At 43.0% G+C, this 20,594-nt stretch overlaps 1 protein-coding gene across 11 annotated transcripts in view; it reads right to left on the minus strand.

The window, feature by feature from the left end:
• Positions 1–2,944: 2,944 nt before the first annotated feature.
• The window catches only part of LOC115458914 (ribonuclease H1-like), an 86,316-nt gene continuing 68,666 nt past the window's right edge, over positions 2,945–20,594 (minus strand). For all 11 annotated transcript variants that reach the window (XM_030188763.1, XM_030188760.1, XM_030188769.1 and 8 more), the window contains 3 exons: positions 14,859–14,943; positions 7,062–7,186; positions 2,945–3,657 (listed from right to left, as the gene is read on the minus strand). In XM_030188763.1, the coding sequence (XP_030044623.1) occupies positions 3,568–3,657; positions 7,062–7,186; positions 14,859–14,943 (300 nt within the window). In that variant the 3' untranslated portion in view covers positions 2,945–3,567. The remainder of the gene's footprint in view (positions 3,658–7,061; positions 7,187–14,858; positions 14,944–20,594) is intronic.

A 20,594-nucleotide genomic window follows, 5' to 3' on the forward strand; every position in this document is an offset into this window, starting at 1 on the left:
AAATGTCATCATAATTTCCAGTTTATTTAATAACCCGGAGCACTTTGGAACTAACTGGTCTCAGTTTAGTGAGAAAACTTTGGATGAGATTGCTCCTAAATCTTTGAACTAAAAAATGTTTTGTAGGAGTAATGTGTGGTTTGATGCAAACTTTGTATTTTGAAACAAATCTGTAGGAAAGTGGAGCAAAAAATGGGTAAAGACTGCTGATCTAGAAATAAGAGGAGACCGGAAAGCAGCAATTAATACTTATAACGCTACTATAGATGCCAAAAGGAAGTTGTGGTATTCCGAACAAATAGGGACAGATATTGCCGATGTAAAAGGCCCTCTTTCAGGTGGTTATTAAAATCATGGATACTTCTCGATGCTCTCAGCGGAATGAGGGTCAAGTGCCTTCTACTTCAGAGCTGTTCACCTTTTTTCAAACTAAAATTCTGAAGGCTAGATTTTTGACAGCAGTTATAAATATAGTTCCCCATAGTGAGTCTGATTCAGAGATTTCTCCAGCAGATAGGGTGTAGTCAGATTTTTTTCCCTATAGATTGGGATTTATTTACCAACATATTTCACAAGTACTCTAAATCATATTGTACCTTAGATCACTGCCCATCATATCTATCAGTCTCACCTTCAATTGAATTTTAGACTTTACTGTTCAATTGGTTACAATATTTATTATCTACTGGGCAATTTATGATAAATTTGAACAAGATTATTATAACTCCAATCATAAAGCAAGTGAAAGAACAAATGTAATTTGGTTTCAAATTACAGACCACTGGCTTCAATACCATGTAATGAAAGGTCTGGTCTGTTCCCAGTTGAACAACTATTTGATGAAACATGATATTTTACATGTATCCCAATCGGGATTTCTACTATCATAGCACAGAATTAGTGCAGATTTCAATTTTTGACACAGCTAGGAGAGTACTCAGTAAAAAAAAAAGGTAGTTTGACCTGTCATCGGCATTTGACCTAATGGATCACAATATTCTGCTCTCTGAACTTGAAAGAATCGGAATTGTTAACAATGTTTTAAAGTGATTTAAAGTTTTTTTTTTTACTTCTCGGCTCTTATAGAGCTAAGCAGAGAGTAGCCCTGTCGGATCAATGGAGTAATCTGTGTAGGGTTCTTCTCTGTCACCTACATTGTTTAATGTTTTTCTTCATTCTTCAGGAACTGAACTTTCAAATCTGGGTTTTGTCAGTTTCAGTTATGTAGATGACATTACAGTTTTGATTCTTTTTTTTTTTTTTTTTTTTTTTACTCATCGTTAATGCAAGTAGCATCTGAAGTCTTTTAAGTGGTTGGAGCTAATAAGTGCCTGGAAGTGGAAGTATAAACTAAAACTGAATGCCGAGAAAACTAAATTTTTGCCACTGGATTATAATCCAGATCCATTAGTAGATCATATTTTAATATCCACTATTACCCATTATTAAAATATTAGTAGTTTATATTGACTAGTGTATCTCTGGATGCTCCTATTAATGCGCTGATTAAGAGTTCTTTTTTCTTGCTGAGGAATCTTAGAATTAGAAAATTTTCTGAAAGTGTTAATTTTAGACTTTTGGTACAATTATTATTATCCAAATTAGATTATAGTAATCTTCTATTTTTAGGAGCATCTAAGCAAATCTTTTGAAAGTTGCAGTCTGTACAGAATACTGTAGTAAGGCTAATTTTTTTTTTAACATAAATTTGATCAGATTATTATGAAGAGATTCACCGGTTGCCATTGAGGTCAGGGTGTTTAATTTTTTTCCTGTGTATTATATAACATTTTGAATGGAGAATGTCCAGAATATCTCTTGGCTCATTTAGTTTGTCTACCAGGAGTTGTAAAAAAACATTATCATTACTGTCCCCTAAGAGAGTGAAAAATTTAATCTATTTAAAAGACTCTTTCCAAGCTCCTAAAGTTTGGGAAAATGTACTGTTACACATGGATATTACAACAGATTATTTGGTTTTTAGGAAACAACTTAAGATTTAAATTTTCTAAAAAGTACATTTGATTGAGTTTGATTTGTATGCTATATAATGCCTAAGGACCTTTGTTTCTTGATTTTGTAAATCTCTTAGAAATTGTGGTTTAGGGGTATACAAGTGTGATATAATAATAATAAAGAAATGTTGTCCTTTTGAATATGTTTTGGTTCTTGCCTATAGGTTTCAGGACGAGTGGAGGCCTAGCCTTCTGCAAAGGCAGATATTGTCTCTACTAGCAAGATCCTGCTAAAAGACTATGCTTCAGTTTGTCTGCAAGGCCCTACAAATACCAAAATTGTTTCACTGTCATTATTATCCTCAGTCTTCTTGCCTACTTTAAAGATAAAATGATATTCTGAAAAACAAACTGGCTAAGATTTGTGCAAAGGTTTAAGTGGCCTGATGCTTTACAGATCTGCTACAAATCATAAACACAGACTAAGCTCATATGAAATCCTTACAGGAAGGCCTGAGGTTACTGATTCCTTGCCTGAGCTATGCCCAATGATCCCTAGCTTCCCTTGGGTGTAAGACACATTGATCCAGTCCGGGTTTTGCTTCCATTTAGTAAAACCCAGACTGGCTCAATCGGTGCTCCTTTTTCTGGACCCATATGGTAACCCTACTTTGGTTATTCGTTTTCTCTAATACAGATGCATACTGGTCCAAATGTAGATAAATCACAAAGTTTCTATAAATATAGAAATAAATACTCCTGTATCCATTGTGAACAAACAAAAGACTTAATACTACATTTCAAAAATACAATATTTTTAAATGTGTTTCCAGCCAAGGTTTAGGCAATAACTACACAATTGCCAAAGGCACTGTGTAGAAAGGAACTTGCAAATGTAACAGAAAAAGAAAAAAACACTTGAAAATTAAATTTTATACTATTTATAATAAAATTTTAAGTATCAGGATAACACCAAAGTGTCACATGCGGATTCTAAATGTGTGAAAGTTTATTGTATAAAAACAAGAATCAGAGTAATGTATACTTATAAGTTCTCATTTAAAAAAAAAAAAAACAATGTTCTGCATTGCTTCTAGAACAGATCATCGAAAGAGGAGTGAAGTTAAATCAATCACCATAAAAATGCACATCACCATAAACGTGTTCAATATATTTCACCAGCAAGAATTAATTAATATTTCTCTACTACTAAGAAGATTTTCTATTCTTTTATGTAAACATATTCAAAAGGGGAGACCTCTGCATTGATTTAAGCTAAGTAGCTGGATGTTAAGTTTAAACACTTAAAGAAAAAAAAAAAAAAAAAAAAATGTTGGATGCGTTTACAAAAAAGAATGGAAAATTTTTTTAAGCCAACGATTGACGACAGCAGGGATTTGCAAAATATGAACCTGCACATTTCTGAGGCTTTTCTTAGTAGTACAGAGTCTTTTTCCTTCCTAGTAGAGAAATATTAAATTCTTGCTGGTGAACGATACTGAACACTTTTTTTTAGTGAAGTGTATATTTACGGTGATTGCTTAGTAGTCCACATAAGTACTGCTGCACACCAGTGTTAGTTTAATACCAATGGTCTCTACTGGAGGAAATACTACTGATTCTGTGGTTTACGAGCTCCTTCCCTAGCCAGTCTATCTGCCTCCTCATTTCCTTGAAAGCCGGCATGTCCAGGAATATGCATCTATAGAGAGAAACCAGAGAATTAATGTACACAGCACCAGAACTGTACAAAATTCAGAAATACACAACTCAGTTTATGTGATACTTTTAATAAAAGCACAAGAACAAACAGAACGTAGTTTATGCTTCCTAATATAATAACCTGGCTTACCACTGTTCGATAACGTACATCAGGACTACTCAATTCTAGTCCTTGAGTTCCACAGACAGGCCAGGTTCTCAGGATATCCAAAATGAATAAGAGATTTGCATGTACTGCCTCCTTGGTTTGCAAATCTCTCTCATGCATATTCATTGAGGATATCCTGAAACCCTGACCTGCCTGTGGACCTCAAGGACCAGTCCTGAAGAGGTGTTGATAGAGGACCTGCTGAGGGGAGGAAAACTTCACTGGTGGAAATTGTATTCAAACTTGGGAAAAGGTATACGTGGTGTTAAATAGGTAATTTAATTGCCTTTTTTTGTTAAAAGCTTCTGCTCAGTGTGTGCGGCGGCCTAAAAAGCAAACATGGTGAATAAGAAAATACTATAATGCCTTTGTATCACTCCATGGTGCAACCAAACCTTGAGTATTGCATTCAGTTCTGCTCACCGTATCTCAAAAAAGATATAGCGGAATTAGAAAAGGTTCAAAGAAGAGCGACCAAAATGATAAAGGGGATGGAACTCCTCTCATATTAGGAAAGGCTGAAGAGGTTAGGGCTCGTCAGCTTGGAAAAGTGATGGATGGATGAGGGGAGATATGACTGGTCTACAAAATCCTGAGTGGTGTAGAATGAGTAAGTAAATCAATTTTAGAATAGTGTAAATTCAAACAGGATGGAGTCAGTTCAGAGGGCAGCTACTAAAATGGTCAATGGGCTTTGTCATAAAGAGTATGGGAACAGACTTAAAGATCTCAATATGTATACTTTGGAAGAAAGGTGGAAGAGAAGAGACGTTGAAATACCTAAGCAACAAACGCACAGGAGGTGAGTTTCTTTCAATTGAAAGGAAGCTCTGGAATGAGAAGCATAGGATGAAGGGGAAAGGGGATAAATTCATAAGTACCCTGAGGAAATACTTCTTCATGGAAAGGGTGATTAATTCGTGGAACGGCCTCCTGGTGGAAATGGTGGGAAACAAAAACGGTATCTGAATTCAAGAGAGCTTGGGACAAGTACATAAGATTTCTAAGAGAGTGATAGGGAGAGTAGATGCCATGGATGGGCACACTAGATCAGCCATATGGTGTTTATCTGCCTACATTTTTCTCTGTTTCTATAATTGAGTAGCCCTGATGTACATGCTAAGTAGTGTTGAACTAGGGAATGATTAACATTTACTAGCTGTTATTAAAATTTTGGAATATTAGCTTGCTCTGTTATTTGTTATTAATTACCAAGGTGCCCAAACTATTACTACTGTAAACATACAGTGTTGTAAAAAGTACCCCCTCCTGATTGCCCACGTCACACTGAATGGTTTCTGATCTTTAAACAAAATGTAATATTATACAAAGAACATAAACACAAAAATGTTTTTACATTTTAACTTCATTTATTTAAGAAACAAAAAAGTTATCCAACATCCATATCACCCATATGAAAAAAGAACTGCCCACTAAACTTAATCGCTGGTTGCACCACCTTTAGCAGCAATAATTGCAACTAAACACTACCTGTAATTTGACATCAGTCTTTCACATGCTATTAAAGAATCTTATCCTACTCTTTGCACAACTGCTTTTTAATTCAGTTATATTTGTAGGCTTTTGTGCATGAACTGCTCATTTCATGTCGTGCTATAACATCTCTTTTTGGGATCAAGTCAGGACTTTGACTAGGTAATCCAAAACTTAATTTTGTTTCTCTGCAGCCATTCAGACGTGGACTTGCTTTTGTGTTTTAAATCATTGTCTTGCTGCCTAACCCAATTACGCTTCAGCTTCACCTCATGGACAGATGACTTAACATAAAATGCTACTCCCCCTCCCTTTCTTCCTGAACAGATTATAGCCCGGTATAACATTCTCCTTAACTTTTTGGTACAGTGCAGAATTCACTGTTCTTTCAATTATGGCAAGTTTTCACCTTGTCGCCGCCACCACCACCACCACCACCACCATGTTCGACTGTTGGTATGATGTTCTTACTGTAGAATGGTATATTTGCTTTATAATCACTCATATTGGACTTGTGTTGTCCAAACAATTCCACTTATGACTTTTCTGTCCATAGAACATTATCCCAAAAGGCTTAGGGATCACCTAGATGTGTGTCTGAAAATGTGAGACGGGCACTGATGTCACCCTTGGATACCAGCTGTTTCCACCTTGCTATTCTCCCATGAAACCCATTTTTTCCCCAGTCTTTTTTTCTTGTTGTGGAGTTATGAACACTGAACTTAGCTGAGGCTAAGAGGTCTGTAGTTCTTTAGATGTTCTTCTGGAAGGTTTTCTGACTTACTGGGTAAGTTGTTGCTGTGCCATTGGAGTAATTTTGGCAGGCCCGCCACTCCTGGAAAGATTCACCACTGTTCCAAGTTGTCTAAATTTGGAGATAATGGCTCTCACTGTGGTTCAATGGCGTCCCAGAGCTTTCCAAAAGGTTTGTAACCCTTTCCAGACCAATACATTTCAACAACTGTCATCTCATCTGGAATTTTCTTTGATCATAACATACCATTCTTGTAGAAACTTTGTGGTGACTACTTCACTCTTATGGTATGGTTCAATATTTAGTTAGGTTTAGATTCAGCATGGCTGGCTGCAGTCAAGCCTGGCTGCATCCAATTAGCTAATTATCATGTGGACAACTGCTTGACTAAGTAAGGGAGTAGTCACTTTTCCACAGGTATGATATTGGTGTTGGATAACTTTGTTCCTTAAATGAATGAAGCAATAATTAAAAACAAAACAAACTGTTACGTGATTACTCGGGTTCCCTTTGTCTAACATTACATTTTGTTTAAAAATCAGAAACCATTTGTGTGACACACACGCAAAAGGGGAAAACAGGAGCGGGGGGGGGGGGGGGGGGGGGGGGGGGGGTGTCACATGACTGTATCAAGTTAGCTTTCTGCTGACACTCCTGTTGTTGGGTCTTCCAAATGGATGAAACAGCCCCCACAGATTGCTTTAAGGGTTTGGATATAGTTCAGGGGTGAAACAGCTCCACAGATTCCTTTAAGGGTTTGGTTATAGTTCAGGAGTATTTATCTTACTATAAATGCTCAATTTATGAAAAATCAATATAAACAATTCTTTGACTTGTGACAAAACTTCTAATTCAAACATGTTAACCATGCAAATATGTCTCAACCTTTTCATGGTGAAAATATAGTTCATAACTGTATTACCACACCAAATACAAAATCTAATTTCCCAACCATGGTTGATTAACTCCTTCTACCTGGTGCACTTACCCATGTAATATCCATGCCCTCAGTCAGTTTCTGCAGTTTTTCAAAGTCTGTTTTGTTTATCACTTTTTTGCCTGTGCTCATTTTCCAGTCATTGGCCTTCCAAGACTTTATCCATTTTGTTATACCTATGTGAAGAATAAAGTGGTTTGGTTGAAAATCATCATCAGAAAACAAATGTTAAAAAAAGCAAAATTCTCCTGAGACTGCACTGATGTTGAGTAGATAGTCCCCCAATATCAAGACTACATTATTGCCTGTAAAACAGCAGAGTCCAAGTTTCCTGTGGCAGTAGCTGGAAAATTCTGCAGCAGTTATTTAAGCGAAAGCTACATACCTGTAGACAGGTATTCTCAGAGGACAGCAGGCTGATTGTTCTCACTGATGGGTGACTTCCACGGCAGCCCCTCCAATCGGAGATCTTCTCTAGCAAAGATGTTTGCTAGCCCTCGCGTGCGCACGCCGCGCATGCGCGACCGTCTTCACGCCCAAACTCGCTCGTGTTCGTCAGTCCAGTAAAGAGCAAAGACAAAAGACAAGGGGAGACGGGCGGGTTTGTGAGAACAATCAGCCTGCTGTCCTCGGAGAATACCTTCTACAGGTATGTAGCTTTTGCTTTCTCCGAGGACAAGCAGGCTGCTTGTTCTCACTGATGGGTATCCCTAGTCCCCAGGCTCACTCAAAACAACAAACATGGTCAATTGGGCCTCGCAACGGCGAGGACATAACTGAGATTGACCTAAACTTATTCAACTAACTGAGAGTGCAACCTGGAACAGAATAAAAATGGGCCTAGGGAGGTGGAGTTAGATTCTAAACCCCGAACAGATTCTGCAGCACCGACTGCCCGAACCGACTGTCGCGTCGGGTATCCTGCTGTGGGCAGTAATGCGATGTGAATGTGTGGACAGATGACCACGTCGCAGCCTTGCAAATATCTTCGATAGTGGCTGACTTCAAGTGGGCCACTGACGCTGCCATGGCTCTAACACTATGAGCCGTGACATGACCCTCAAGAGTCAGCCCAGACTGGGCATAAGCGAAGGAGATGCAATCTGCTAGCCAATTAGAAATGGTGCGTTTCCCGACAGCCACTCCCCTTCTGTTGGGATCAAAAGAAAAACAATTGGGCGGACTGTCTGTGGGGCTGTGTCGGCTCCAGATAGAAGGCCAATGCTCTCTTGCAGTCCAATGTGTGCAGTTGACGTTCAGCAGGGCGGGTATGCGGACTGGGGAAGAATGTTGGCAAGGCAATTGACTGGTTCAGATGGAACTCCGACACCACCTTTGGCAAGAACTTAGGGTGAGTGCGGAGGACTACTCTATTATGATGAAATTTAGTATAAGGAGCATGAGCTACTAGGGCTTGAAGCTCACTAACTCTACGAGCTGAAGTGACTGCCACCAAGAAAATGACCTTCCAGGTCAAGTACTTCAGATGGCAGGAATTCAGTGGCTCGAAAGGGGGTTTCATCAGCTGGGTGAAAACGACATTGAGATCCCATGACACTGTAGGAGGTTTGACAGGGGGCTTTGACAAAAGCAAACCTCTCATGAATCGAACAACTAAAGGCTGTCCCGATATCGGCTTACTTTCCACACGGTAATGGTATGCACTAATCGCACTAAGATGAACTCTTACAGAGTTGGTCTTAAGACCAGACTCGGACAAGTGCAGAAGGTATTCAAGCAGGGTCTGTGTAGGACAAGAGCGAGGATCTAGGGCCTTGATGTCACACCAAACTGCAAACCTCCACCATAGAAAGAAGTAACTTCTTAGTAGAATCTTTCCTGGAAGCAAGCAAGACTCTGGAGACACCCTCTGAGAGACCCAAGGAGGGAAAATCTACGCTCTCAACATCCAGGCCGTGAGAGCCAGGGACTGGAGGTTGGGATGCAGAAGCGCCCCCTCGTTCTGAGTGATGAAGGTCGGAAAACACTCCAATCTCCACGGTTCTTTGGAAGACAATTCCAGAAGAAGAGGGAACCATATCTGACGCGGCAAAAAGGGAGCGATCAGGAGCATAGTGCCTCAATCTTCCTAGAGTTTCAGCTAAGTCTTCCCCACCAAAGGTATGGGAGGATAGGCATACAGGAGACCCTCCCCCCAATGCAGGATGAAGGCATCCGATGCTAGTCTGCCTTGGGCCTGAAGTCTGGAACAGAATTGAGGGACTTTGTGATTGACTTGAGCGGCGAAGAGATCCACCAAGGGGGTGCTCCACACTTGAAAGATCTAGCGTACCACTCGGGAATTGAATGACCACTCGTGAGGTTGCATGATCCTGCTCAACCTGTCGGCCAGACTGTTTACGCCTGCTAGATTCGTGGCTTGAAGAAACATGCCGTTCCGGCGAACCCAAAGCCACATTCTGACGGCCTCCTGACACAGGGGGCGAGATCCGGTGCCCCCTGCTTGTTGATGTAGTACACAGCAACCTGATTGTCCGTCTGAATAATTTGATGGGACAGCCGATCTCTGAAGGCCTTTAGAGCGTTCCAGACCGCTCTTAACTCCAGGAGGTTGATCTGTAGACCTTGCTCCTGAAGGGACCAACTCCCTTGGGTGTGAAGCCCATTGACATGAGCTCCCCACCCCAGGAGAGACGCATTCCATCATCAGCACCTTTTGTGGCTGAGGAATTTGGAAAGGACGTCCCAGAGTCAAATTGGACCGAATTGTCCACCAATGGAGGGACTGAAGAAAACTTGTGGACAGCAAGATTACGTCCTCTAGGTCTCCAGCAGCTTGGTACCACTGAGACGCTAGGGCCCATTGAGCTGATCTCATGTGGAGGCGGGCCATGGGAGTCACATGCACTGTGGAGGCCATGTGGCCGAGCAATCTCAACATCTGCCGAGCTGTGATCTGCTGGGACGCTCGTACCCAGGAAACAAGGGACAGAAGATTGTCGAGCCCTCGCTTCCGGAAGGTAGGCACGAGCTGTCTGAGAATCCAGCAGAGCCCCTATGAATTAGAGTTTCTGAAGAGGAAGAAGGTGGGACTTTGGATAATTTATCACAAACCCTAGTAGCTCCAGGAGTCGAATAGTCATCTGCATGGACTGTAGAGTTCCTGCCTCGGAGGTGTTCTTCACCAGCCAATCGTCGAGGTAAGGGAACACGTGCACTCCCAGTCTGCGTAGAGACACCGCTACTACAGCCAGGCACTTTGTGAACACCCTGGGCGCAGAGGCGAGACCAAAGGGTAGCACACAATACTGAAAGTGCCGTGTTCCCAGACGGAATTGAAGATACTGTCTGTGGGCTGACAGTATTGGGATATGAGTGTAAGCATCCTTTAAGTCCAGAGAGCATAGCCAATCGTTTTCCTGAATCATGGGAAGAAGGGTGCCCAGGGAAAGCATCCTGAACTTTTCTCGGACCAGATATTTCTTCAGGGCCCTTAGGTCTAGGATGGGACACATCTCCCCTGTTTTCTTTTCCACAAGGAAGTACCTGGAATAGAATCCCAGCCCTTCCTGCCCGGGTGGCACGGGCTCGACCGCATTGGCGCTGAGAAGGGCGGAGAGTTCCTCTGCACGTACCTGCTTGTGCTGGAAGCTGAAGGATTGAGCTCCCGGTGGGCAATTTGGAGGCTTGGAAACCAAATTGAGGGAGTATGCTAGCCGGACTATTTGAAGAACCCACTGGTCAAAGGTAATGAGAGGCCACCTTTGGTGAAAAAATTTTAACCTCCCCCCGGCCGGCAGATCGTCCGGCACAGACACTTTGATTTCGGCTATGCTCTGCTGGAGCCAGTCAAAAGCCCGTCCCTTGCTTTTGCTGGGCAACCGCAGGGACCTGCTGAGTCGCACGCTGTCGACGAGAACGAGCGCGCTGGGGCTTGGCCTGGGCAGCAGGCTGGCGAGAGGGAGGATTGTACCTATGCCTATTAGAAGAGTAGGTATCAGTCCTTCTTCCGCTATAAAAACGTCTACCAGTTGAGGCAGATGCTGAAGGCGCCCGGTGGGAGAATTTGTCGAAAGCGGTGTCCCGCTGGTGGAGCTGCTCTACCACCTGTTCGACCTTTTCACCAAAAATATTATCCCCCCCGGCAAGGAGAATTCGCAATCCACTGCTGAATCCTATTTTCCAGGTCGGAGGCACGCAGCCATGAGAGTCTGCGAATCACCACACCTTGAGCAGCGGCCCTGGACGCGACATCAAAAGTATCGTAAACATCCCTGGCCAGGAATTTACAACATGCCTTCAGCTGCCTGACCACCTGCTGAAAAGGCTTGGCTTGCTCAAAAGGGAGCTTATCCACCAAGTCCGCCAACTGCCGCACATTGTTCCGCATATGAATGCTCATGTACAGCTGGTAAGATTGGATTTTGGCCATGAGCATTGAGGAATTGTAGGCCTTCCTCCCAAAAGAATCCAAGGTTTTAGAGTCTCTGCCCGGGGGCGCCGAAGCGTACTCTCTAGAACTCTTGACCTTCTTATGGGCCTGATCCACAACCCCAGAGTCGTGAGGCAACTGAGTCCGCATCAACTCAGGGTCCCCATGAATCCGATACTGGGACTCAATCTTCTTGGGAATGTGGGGATTAGTTAGCGGCTTCACCCAGTTCTACAGCAGTGTCTTCTTGAAGACATGATGCATGGGTACTCTGGCCCTGAGGCTCTCGCTTAGAGCGGCTGTCGAGGAAGGCTGGGAGTCCGGTACAGGCGACGAACTCAGAAGCTGCTCGGGGCGCGGAGGCGGTACCGGGCTGTTCAGGGTAGAGAGTGCATCGACACCTTCTGAATGGAGGGTGAGCGGTCCTCCCGGCGTCGATGCCTAGTGGGTGCCGACTCCCTCGGCGACCCAGAGCTCTCAGTACCACGAAGGGAAGGTGACCGGTGCCGATGCTTCTTTGCCTTCACACGAAGCATGTTACCGGAACCTCCCGGTACCGACGAGGACGTTGAATCCAAGCGCCTCTTCCTCGGGGTCGGGTCCGAAGGTCGATCCCGGGGGGGGGGGGGGGGGGGGGGGGGGGGGGGCTGTACTGCAGGAGCCCTCGAGGCAGGGGTAGACCCACTCGAGGGCTCACCGCCACAGGCAGGGGAATGGACAGCCCTCACCTGCACTCCGGACAAAGAGGCACCCTCCGACGACATCAGTACCAACGATGATCTCGGTACTGGAGCACCGGTCGATGACCTCGGTACCGTCGACGTCGATGCACCGGCCGATGACCTCGATACTGAGACCGTCGAAGCACCGGGCGAGGCCCTGAACAGAACCTTCCACCGGGCCAATCTCGCCGCCTGAGTTCTCTTTTTCAACAAACAACAGAGAGTACAGGCCTGAGGACGGTGCCCAGCGTCCTATCAGTGAGCTAGATAGCCCGGTTGCACTGGGTGCACTTCTTGAAGCCGCTGGGAGGCTTCGATGACATGGGCGGAAAAATCACGCCGGCGAAATCAAAATTTGCATGACGAAGGCACCAAAAATAAAAGGGTAGAAAACCCGTACGGGCGGCCAACAGGGCCGCTACTGAAAACGAAAGGAAACTTGTACGGGAAAAAACAACTCGAAAATAAGGAAAGTTTTCATTTTTTTTTTTTTGAAAGAACACGCGAACTAGTAAAATAAAGAAGACTTCCAAAATGGAAGGACACAAGGAAAGCGCGAGGGTCTCCTCAGGGCACAGAACTACGGTAAACACAGCCGTCCCTAGCACAGAAAAAAGAAGACTGACAAACACGAGCGAGTTCGAGCGGGAAGACGGTCGCACATGTGCGGTGTGCGTGCGAGGGCTAAGAAACGTCTTTGCTAGAGAAGATCTCCGATTGGAGGGGCTGCCATGGACGTCACCCATTAGTGAGAACAAGCAGCCTGCTTGTCCTCGGAGAATTTATTTTACAACATTTGTAGCCCACATTTTCCCACCTATTTGCAGGCTCAATGTGGCTTACATAGTTCCGAAATGGTGATTACCAGTTCCTGAAAAAAGAAATACATAGTTAAGGTAGAGTAGACAGAATGGAGTAGGTATTTAGGAAGGAAAGTTCATCTTATAATAAAAATCGGGATAACTTAGCTTAAACCATCATGAATATTAAACTTCAAAATTAGTCTGAGCAATAGAAAATAATATGGTATCTTTACAAAAATTTTCTATTATTAAATAATGTAGATGTTTGTTACTTTATGAAAAATGTCATTTTCTGATACGTTGGTGTCTGGTTAGTGCATTTGTTTCTGACAAAGAAGAAAGGGAAAGTCTCATAGGAGAACAGCTCTTAGGCAAATGGGGTAGGGAAGAGGAGAGGGAGACTCAGAGAGCTGAAAGAGAAAGGATGGCGTGAGCAGGAAAAGGGATGATCCACTCTCACTCCTTTAACCCCTCTCCTCCCCACAACACCTCCTCTGATCAATCACTCTTGTCCTCAACATCTCTCTTCCTTACCCCTCCCCTCATAGAAACATAGAAAAATATAGGCAGATAAAGACCATATGGTCTATCAAGTCTGCCCATCCATGCCATCTACTCTCGCTATCACTCAGAGATCCTATGTACTTGTCCCAAGCTCTCTTGAATTCAGATACTGTTTTTCTCTCCCATCATTTCCACTTGGAGGCAGGCCATTCCATGAATTCACCACCCTTTCCATGAAGAAGTACTTCCTCAGGTTACTTCTGAGGAATGAGAGCTGCCTAACTGTAGGTGCTGGTTTTAAGGATCTGCCAGCAGCCAGTATGACCATTGCAAAACTGGCCAGTACGCAACCCTAGTTATGCAGGTCAGTGAAGCACTCCTATTTTAATGTATATTGATTTTTTTTTTCCAGAAAGCAGAATGTGAACATAAGGTGTGAAGATCTTTTACAAGGCAATATTTACATTACCCACATTTATGCTTAAATTTAGGGTGGATATATTTTTGAGAAGCAGTGAGTCCTGTATTTAGGTTGAATTATTTTGTTAGGAATACAATTTAAAACAATTATGCAAGTCTAAATGTTACAAGTATTACATTGGTTGAGATGATGTGTTTCAGCTTGTCTTTACTTTTCTGTATCTCACTTGGCACGTGTAAAATGAAAAGGCAAGTAATTAGTCTCCCACTTTCCCCAGATTAAAACTCAATTGAAACTTTTTATTGGTAAAGAGACTAATACAGGGATATTTTCAAAGCACTTAGCCTTCCAAAGTTCCATAGGTTTCTATGGAACTTTGGAAGGCTAAGTGCTTTGAAAATATGCCTCTTCTACAAATGCTATAGTCTCTTTCCAATTTCAACCACATGCAAATACAGAATTGTGCATCTTATGATCATCTACAAAATATTTTCTCTATATACATATTTTAAGAAAGAAATGTTTTCAGTCTACATGCATGCTTTTTATATTAAACAAACCAACGAGAGTAGAGGCTGACATAGACAAACCAACTCGGGAGATGATGTTGAAGACGTTTAATAAAACAACTTGCACAAAGGGCCCGACACGGTCCGTGTTTCGGCACAAAGAGCGCCTGCCTCAGGGCTCACAGATAAAATTCACACCATGTATTAGCTTGGGGAATTCCCTCTGAACATGTGTGTGGTGAAATGACAAACAAACTTTTCCTCTGAATGTTAGCTCAGGGGATAATGCAAGTTCAGTGTGCCGCCAAAGAAAACATCAACTTGTGATGGGTCCTTTGTGCAAGTTGTTTTATTAAACATCATCTCCCGAGTTGGTTTGTCTATCAGTCAGCATCTACTCTCGATGGTTTGCTTTATTTTTCGTGGAGGCTACTCCTGCTTTCTATGTTATGCATAGGATCTCACATTTACGCACAGATCATGAACAATAACTTACCATTAATGGTAAACATGCTGTCTGTGTAAAGAACAAGTTTGCTGATGTTCTGACTCTTCGCCTGCTCTATTGCTCTGCATGCTGCCTGAAGAAAGTAATATGCTTGTAAAGTTTTACAAACTGCAAAATTTTTTTGACCATATAACACAACACAAATTACAAGGAGGGGAGGTGCGGCTATACCTTTTAGGTAGCTCACTAACTAAAAACCAGGTTACCTAAAGAGGGATCCTTACTGCCACTGGAAGAATCTATTTATATTAGAAGAGAAGATAGTGCAGTTTGTGTCTCTTCATGTCTCTTCTTCCCTACAAAGAGACCTTGCTGTGACGGGTTCTACTAGCACCTAAGGGATGTTCAAGCCCTGCAGAGTCTTCAACATAGCTAACTCAGAAGTCACTTATCATGCAAGTTAGTCAAAAACCTATTACAGCATATTTTACAATGCTGCATATGTCTAGTAGCATGCCACAAAACACACATGAGAATATCCTTCTCAGTGGCACTTACAATATACTACTTATTTTTATACTGCTACTAGACGTACGCAGCACTGTACACTTGAACATGAAGAGACAGTCCCTGATCGACAAAGCTTACAATCTAATTAGGACAAACAGGACAAATAAGGGATAAGGGAATTACTAAGGTGGGAATGATAAAACATGGGTACTGAACAAATAAGTAAGAGTTAGGAGTTAAAAGCAGCATCAAAAAGGTGGACTTTTAGCCTAGATTTGAAGACAGCCAGAGATGGAGATTGACACACTGGCTCAGAAAGTCTATTCTAGGCATATGGTATGGCAAGATAAAAGGAACAGAGTCTGGAGTTAGCAGTGGAGGAGAAGAGTGCAGATAAGACAGATTTACCCAATTAACAGAGTTCCCAGGTAGAAGTGTAGGGAGAAATAAGAGTGGAGAGGTACTGAAGAGCTGAAGAGTGAATACACTTGTAAGTCAATAAGAGGAGTTTGAACTGTTTGTGGAAACAGATAGGGAGCCAATGAAGTGACTTGAGGAGAGGGCTAATGTGAGCATAGCGACACTGGCGGAATATACGTCATGCAGCAGAATTTTGAACAGATTGAAGGGGAGGAGAGATGGCTAAGTGGGAGACCTATAAGAAGCAATTTGCAACAATCTAAGCGAGAGGTGATAAGAGTGTGGATAAGGGTTCTGGTAGTGTCCTCAGAAAGGAAAGGACAAATTTTGGTGATATCATTGAGAAAGAAATGACAGGTTGAATATGTGCAGAGAAGGAGAGGGAGGAGTTGAAGATGACCCAAGGTTATGAACTGATGAGACAGGGAGAATGAGTGTTAACCACAGAGATAATAGGGGAAGAGGAGAGGTTGGCTTAGGGGGGAAGGTAAGAAACTCAGTCTTAGTCATGTTTAGTTTCAGATGGCGGTGAGACATCCAGGCAAGCTAACACTTTGGCCTGGATTCCTGCTGAAATTTCTGGTGTGGAGAAGTAGATCTGGGAGTCATCAGCATAAAAGGTGATACTGAAAACCATCGGATGAGATCAGAGTACCAAGGAAAGAAGTATACATGGAGAAAAGAAGAGGTCCCAGGACAGATTCCTGAGGTACACCAACTGATAGTGGGATAGAAGGATCCACCACAGTATACACTAAAAGTACAATGGGACAGAAAAGAAGAAAAACAGGAAATAACAGAGCTCTGAAATCCAAGTGAGGATAGCATATCAAGGAGTAGGCGGTGACAGGCAGTGTCAAAAGCAGCAGATTGAGAAGGATGAGGACAGAATGGATCTGATCAGGAATAGGTCATTGGAGACTTTAGCAAGCACTGTTCCAGTTGAATGAAGATGGCGAAAGCCAGATTGAAGTGGATCAAGAATAGCTTGGGGAGAAATTTAGACAATATGTTTCTAGGTATTTAAACTAGAAGGCGGGGGTGGCGTATGGAGGCAGGTCACTTCCAGTGGTCACCCCCAGCTAAAGCTAAAGACAAGGTGTGACAGTAAAAAAGAAAGCTATGAAAACAACAATCTTAACAGCTCACTTCTTACCAACACAGCAGGAAATGAGACTAAACAAAAAACTAAACAGAAGATGAACACGCCACTGAAATGTAGATGGAAAGTGATGACCACATATGCTCACAGTCTAAGCAACAAAGTTCATGATCTGTAAGCCCTGATGTTAGAGGCAGACTTAATTGTTGCAATCATGGAGACATGGCTCAATGATTCCCATGAATGGGATGCAAACATACCAGGCTAAATCTATTTAGGAAGGATAGAGATGGTGGTAAAGGAGGAGTAGCTCTGTATGTGAGAAACGATAATCACAGTGACTGAAATGACAGGGGCCTGGGGAAAATAAGAAGCAATATGGATCACCTTAAAAAGAGATAATGGAACCTCTGTCCACAGAGTTGTCTACAAACCTCTGACACAATCGGAGAAACTAGATAAAGATCTGGTTACAAATATCAAAAAGTTGGGAAAAAAGAGGTGCTGTTGCTGGGAGATTTTAACGTGCCGGATGCAGATTGGAAAGTTCTATCTGCGGAATCGGGAAGAAGTAGAGAGATCGTGGATGCTTTTCAAAGTGCTCTACTCAGACAAACGATGACGGAACCCACAAGGGAAGGAGCGATGCTGGATCTGGTGCTCACCAATGGGGAAAGTGTGTCAAATGTCCGAGTGGGTGATCACCTGGGAAGCAGAGACCATCAAACAGTTTGGTTTGATATAACAGCTGAAATGGAGGGCAGTCACTCAAAACTCAGAGTCCTGGATTTCAAACATGCTGACTTTAATAAATGAGGGAATACCTAAAGAAAGAGCAGATGGGCTGGGAGGACATATGAGAAGTCGAAAGCCAGTGGTCCAGGCTGAAAGAAGCTATAAATATGGCTATAAACCTTTATGTAAGGAGAGTAAATAAAAGCAAGAGAAAAAGGAAACCGATATGGTTCTCCAAGCAAGTGGTTGAGAAAATAAAGGCTAGAGTTGGCATTCATGAAATATAGAAAAAAAAATGAAGAAGAGGAACACAGAGAGGAATACCAGATGAAACTGAAAGAAGCCAAGAAAGATATACGTCTGGCGAAAGCAGAAGAACAAATGGTTAGAAATGTAAGGAGGGGCAACAAAAATTTTTGCAGGTATATTAGTGAAAGGAAGAAGACTAAAAATGGAACTGTGAGACTGAAAGATGCTGTGAACCGCATGTGGAAAATGATGAAGAAAAAGCAAAAGTGCTAAACAAAGACTTCTGTTCTGTTTTCAAGGAAGAAAATCCTGGAGAAGGACCATGATTGACTGGCAAAAGTACATATGAGAATGGAATGGATATAGCACTGTTCATGAAAGAGAGTGTTTACGAACAGCTTGAAAATCTAAAGGTGGACAAAGCCATGGGACTGGACGGGATCCATCCCAGGATATTGAGAGAGCTCAGAGAGGTTCTGGTGGGTCCCTATTAATGATTTGTTTAATAAATCTTTGGAGATGGGGGAGTTCCGTGGGACTAGAGAACAGCAGATGTGGACTCTCTTCACAAAAGTGGTGACAGAGAAGAAGCTGGAAACTACAGGTCAGTAAGCCTCACTTCGGTTATTAGAAAAGTAATGAAAGTGATGCTGAAGGAAAGGATAGTGAATTTCATGAAATCAAATAAGTTGCAAGATCCGAGACAACATGGTTTTACCAAAGGTAAATCGTGCCAAACGAATCTCATTGAATTATCTGACTGGGTGACCAGAGATGTGGAATAGATGTAATCTATCAAGGACGTGCGATAGATGTAATCTACTGTCACGTTTTCAATGCAGGAAACTGAGTTATAAGCCCTTGGGCCACTGCCGAGGAGTGGCAGTGGCAGGCAAAACCACCCCACACCAGAGACTAGACAGAACAGGACTGGAACCCTGGACAGGAGTTGCAGCAGAGGCAAACAAGCTGGAATAAGCAGAGCAGGCACACTTAAACTTCACCTGCGCTTGGCCGCTTTTCACCAGGAGTTGAGCCCCTGGCTGCAGACGGCCGGCAGGACTGGATACCCAATAGGCTGAACCAGGACTGAAGGTCAGAGGGGAAAGAAACAAACAGGGGCAGCAGGGCAAGGAAGGGAAAGCTAAAGGGCAGGACTTGAAAGCTGCAAGCAGCCACTAAAACGGGGAACAAAACATTGATAACACGACACAACACTGAAAGCTGCAGGGCAGCCACAAAGACACAAACAGACAAGGACTAAACACAAAACTATAACTCAGAGACAAGACTAGAAAACAAACCACAACCTAATCTAACTACACACAGACTTTCAGAAAGCAGACAAGGAACTCAGGCAGAAACTCAAGCTAAGCTGAAGTGCAAAGCGTACACCCACATACCATGACCTTAGGCGATGCAAAGGCAAGCTCAGAAGTCTCCAGATAGCTAATAAAGCCCATCACTAGCTGAAGCTCAGCTGCAAGAATCAGAAGACAGCTACGGGTGCTGTTCAGGGACAAACAAGAAGAACAAGTCTGGCAGTCTGGAAGATCCAGACCGGACTGGCCTGAAATCTGGAACGGGTGACAGTTCGTCGCAGCCACCAGTTCTGGCCACCAGAGGGCGAGGTGAGCACAGACATAACATCTACTTAAGATTTCAGCAAAGCCTTTGACACGGCTCCTCATAGGAGGCTCTTGAATAAAACTTGAGGCTGAAGATAGGACTCAAAAATGGTGAATTGGATTAGGAACTGGTTGATGGATAGATGCCAGAGGGTGGTGGTTAATGGAATTCACTCTAGAAGAGAAAGGTGAGTAGTGGAGTGCCTCAAGGATAGGTGATGGGGCCGATTCTGTTCAATATATTTGTGACACTGCTGAAGGGTTAGAAGGTAAAGTTTGCCTTTTGCAGATGATACCAAGATTTGTAACAGAGTGGACACCCGGGAGGGAGTGGACAACATGAAAAAGGATCTGCAGAAGCTAGAATGGTCTAATGTTTGGCAATTAAAATTCAATGCAAAGACGTGCAAAGTGATGCACTTAGGAAGTAGAAATCCACTGGAGACATGTATGTTAGGCGGTGAAAATCTGATATGCACAGACAAGGAGAGGGACCTTGGGGTGATAGTATCTGAGGATCTGAAGGCGACAAAACAATGTGACAAGGTGGTGGATGTAGCCAGAAGGATGTTAGGCTGTATAGAGAGAGAGGTGTTGATGCCCCTCTACAAGTCGTTGGTCAGGCCTCACCTGGAGTATTGTGTTCAGTTTTGGAGGCCGTATCTTGCTAAGGATGTAAAAAGACTTGAAGCGGTGCAAAGAAAAGCTACAAAAAATGGTGTGGGATTTGCGTTACAAGACGTACGAGGAAAGACTTGCTGATCTGAACATGTATACCCTGGAGGAAAGGAGAAACAAGGGTGATATGATACAGATGTTTAAATATTTGAAAGGTATTAATCCGCAAACAAACCTTTTCCGGAGACGGGAAGGCGGTAGAACTAGAGAACATGAATTTAGGTTGTAGGGGGGGGGGGGGGGGGGGCAGACTCATCAATAACGTCAGGAACTATTTTTTCATGGAGAGGGTAGTGGATACTTGGAATGCCTTCCCACAGGAGGTGGTGGAGATGAAAATAGTAATGGAATTCAAAAATGTGTGGGATGAACACAAAGGAATCTTGTTCAGAAGGAATGGATCCACTGAATCTTAGCAGTAATTGGGAAGCAAAGCTAGTGCTGGGCAGACTTCTACAGTCT

The sequence above is a fragment of the Microcaecilia unicolor genome, unplaced genomic scaffold (genome assembly GCF_901765095.1).
Source record: "Microcaecilia unicolor unplaced genomic scaffold, aMicUni1.1, whole genome shotgun sequence".
Classification (NCBI taxonomy): domain Eukaryota; kingdom Metazoa; phylum Chordata; class Amphibia; order Gymnophiona; family Siphonopidae; genus Microcaecilia; species Microcaecilia unicolor.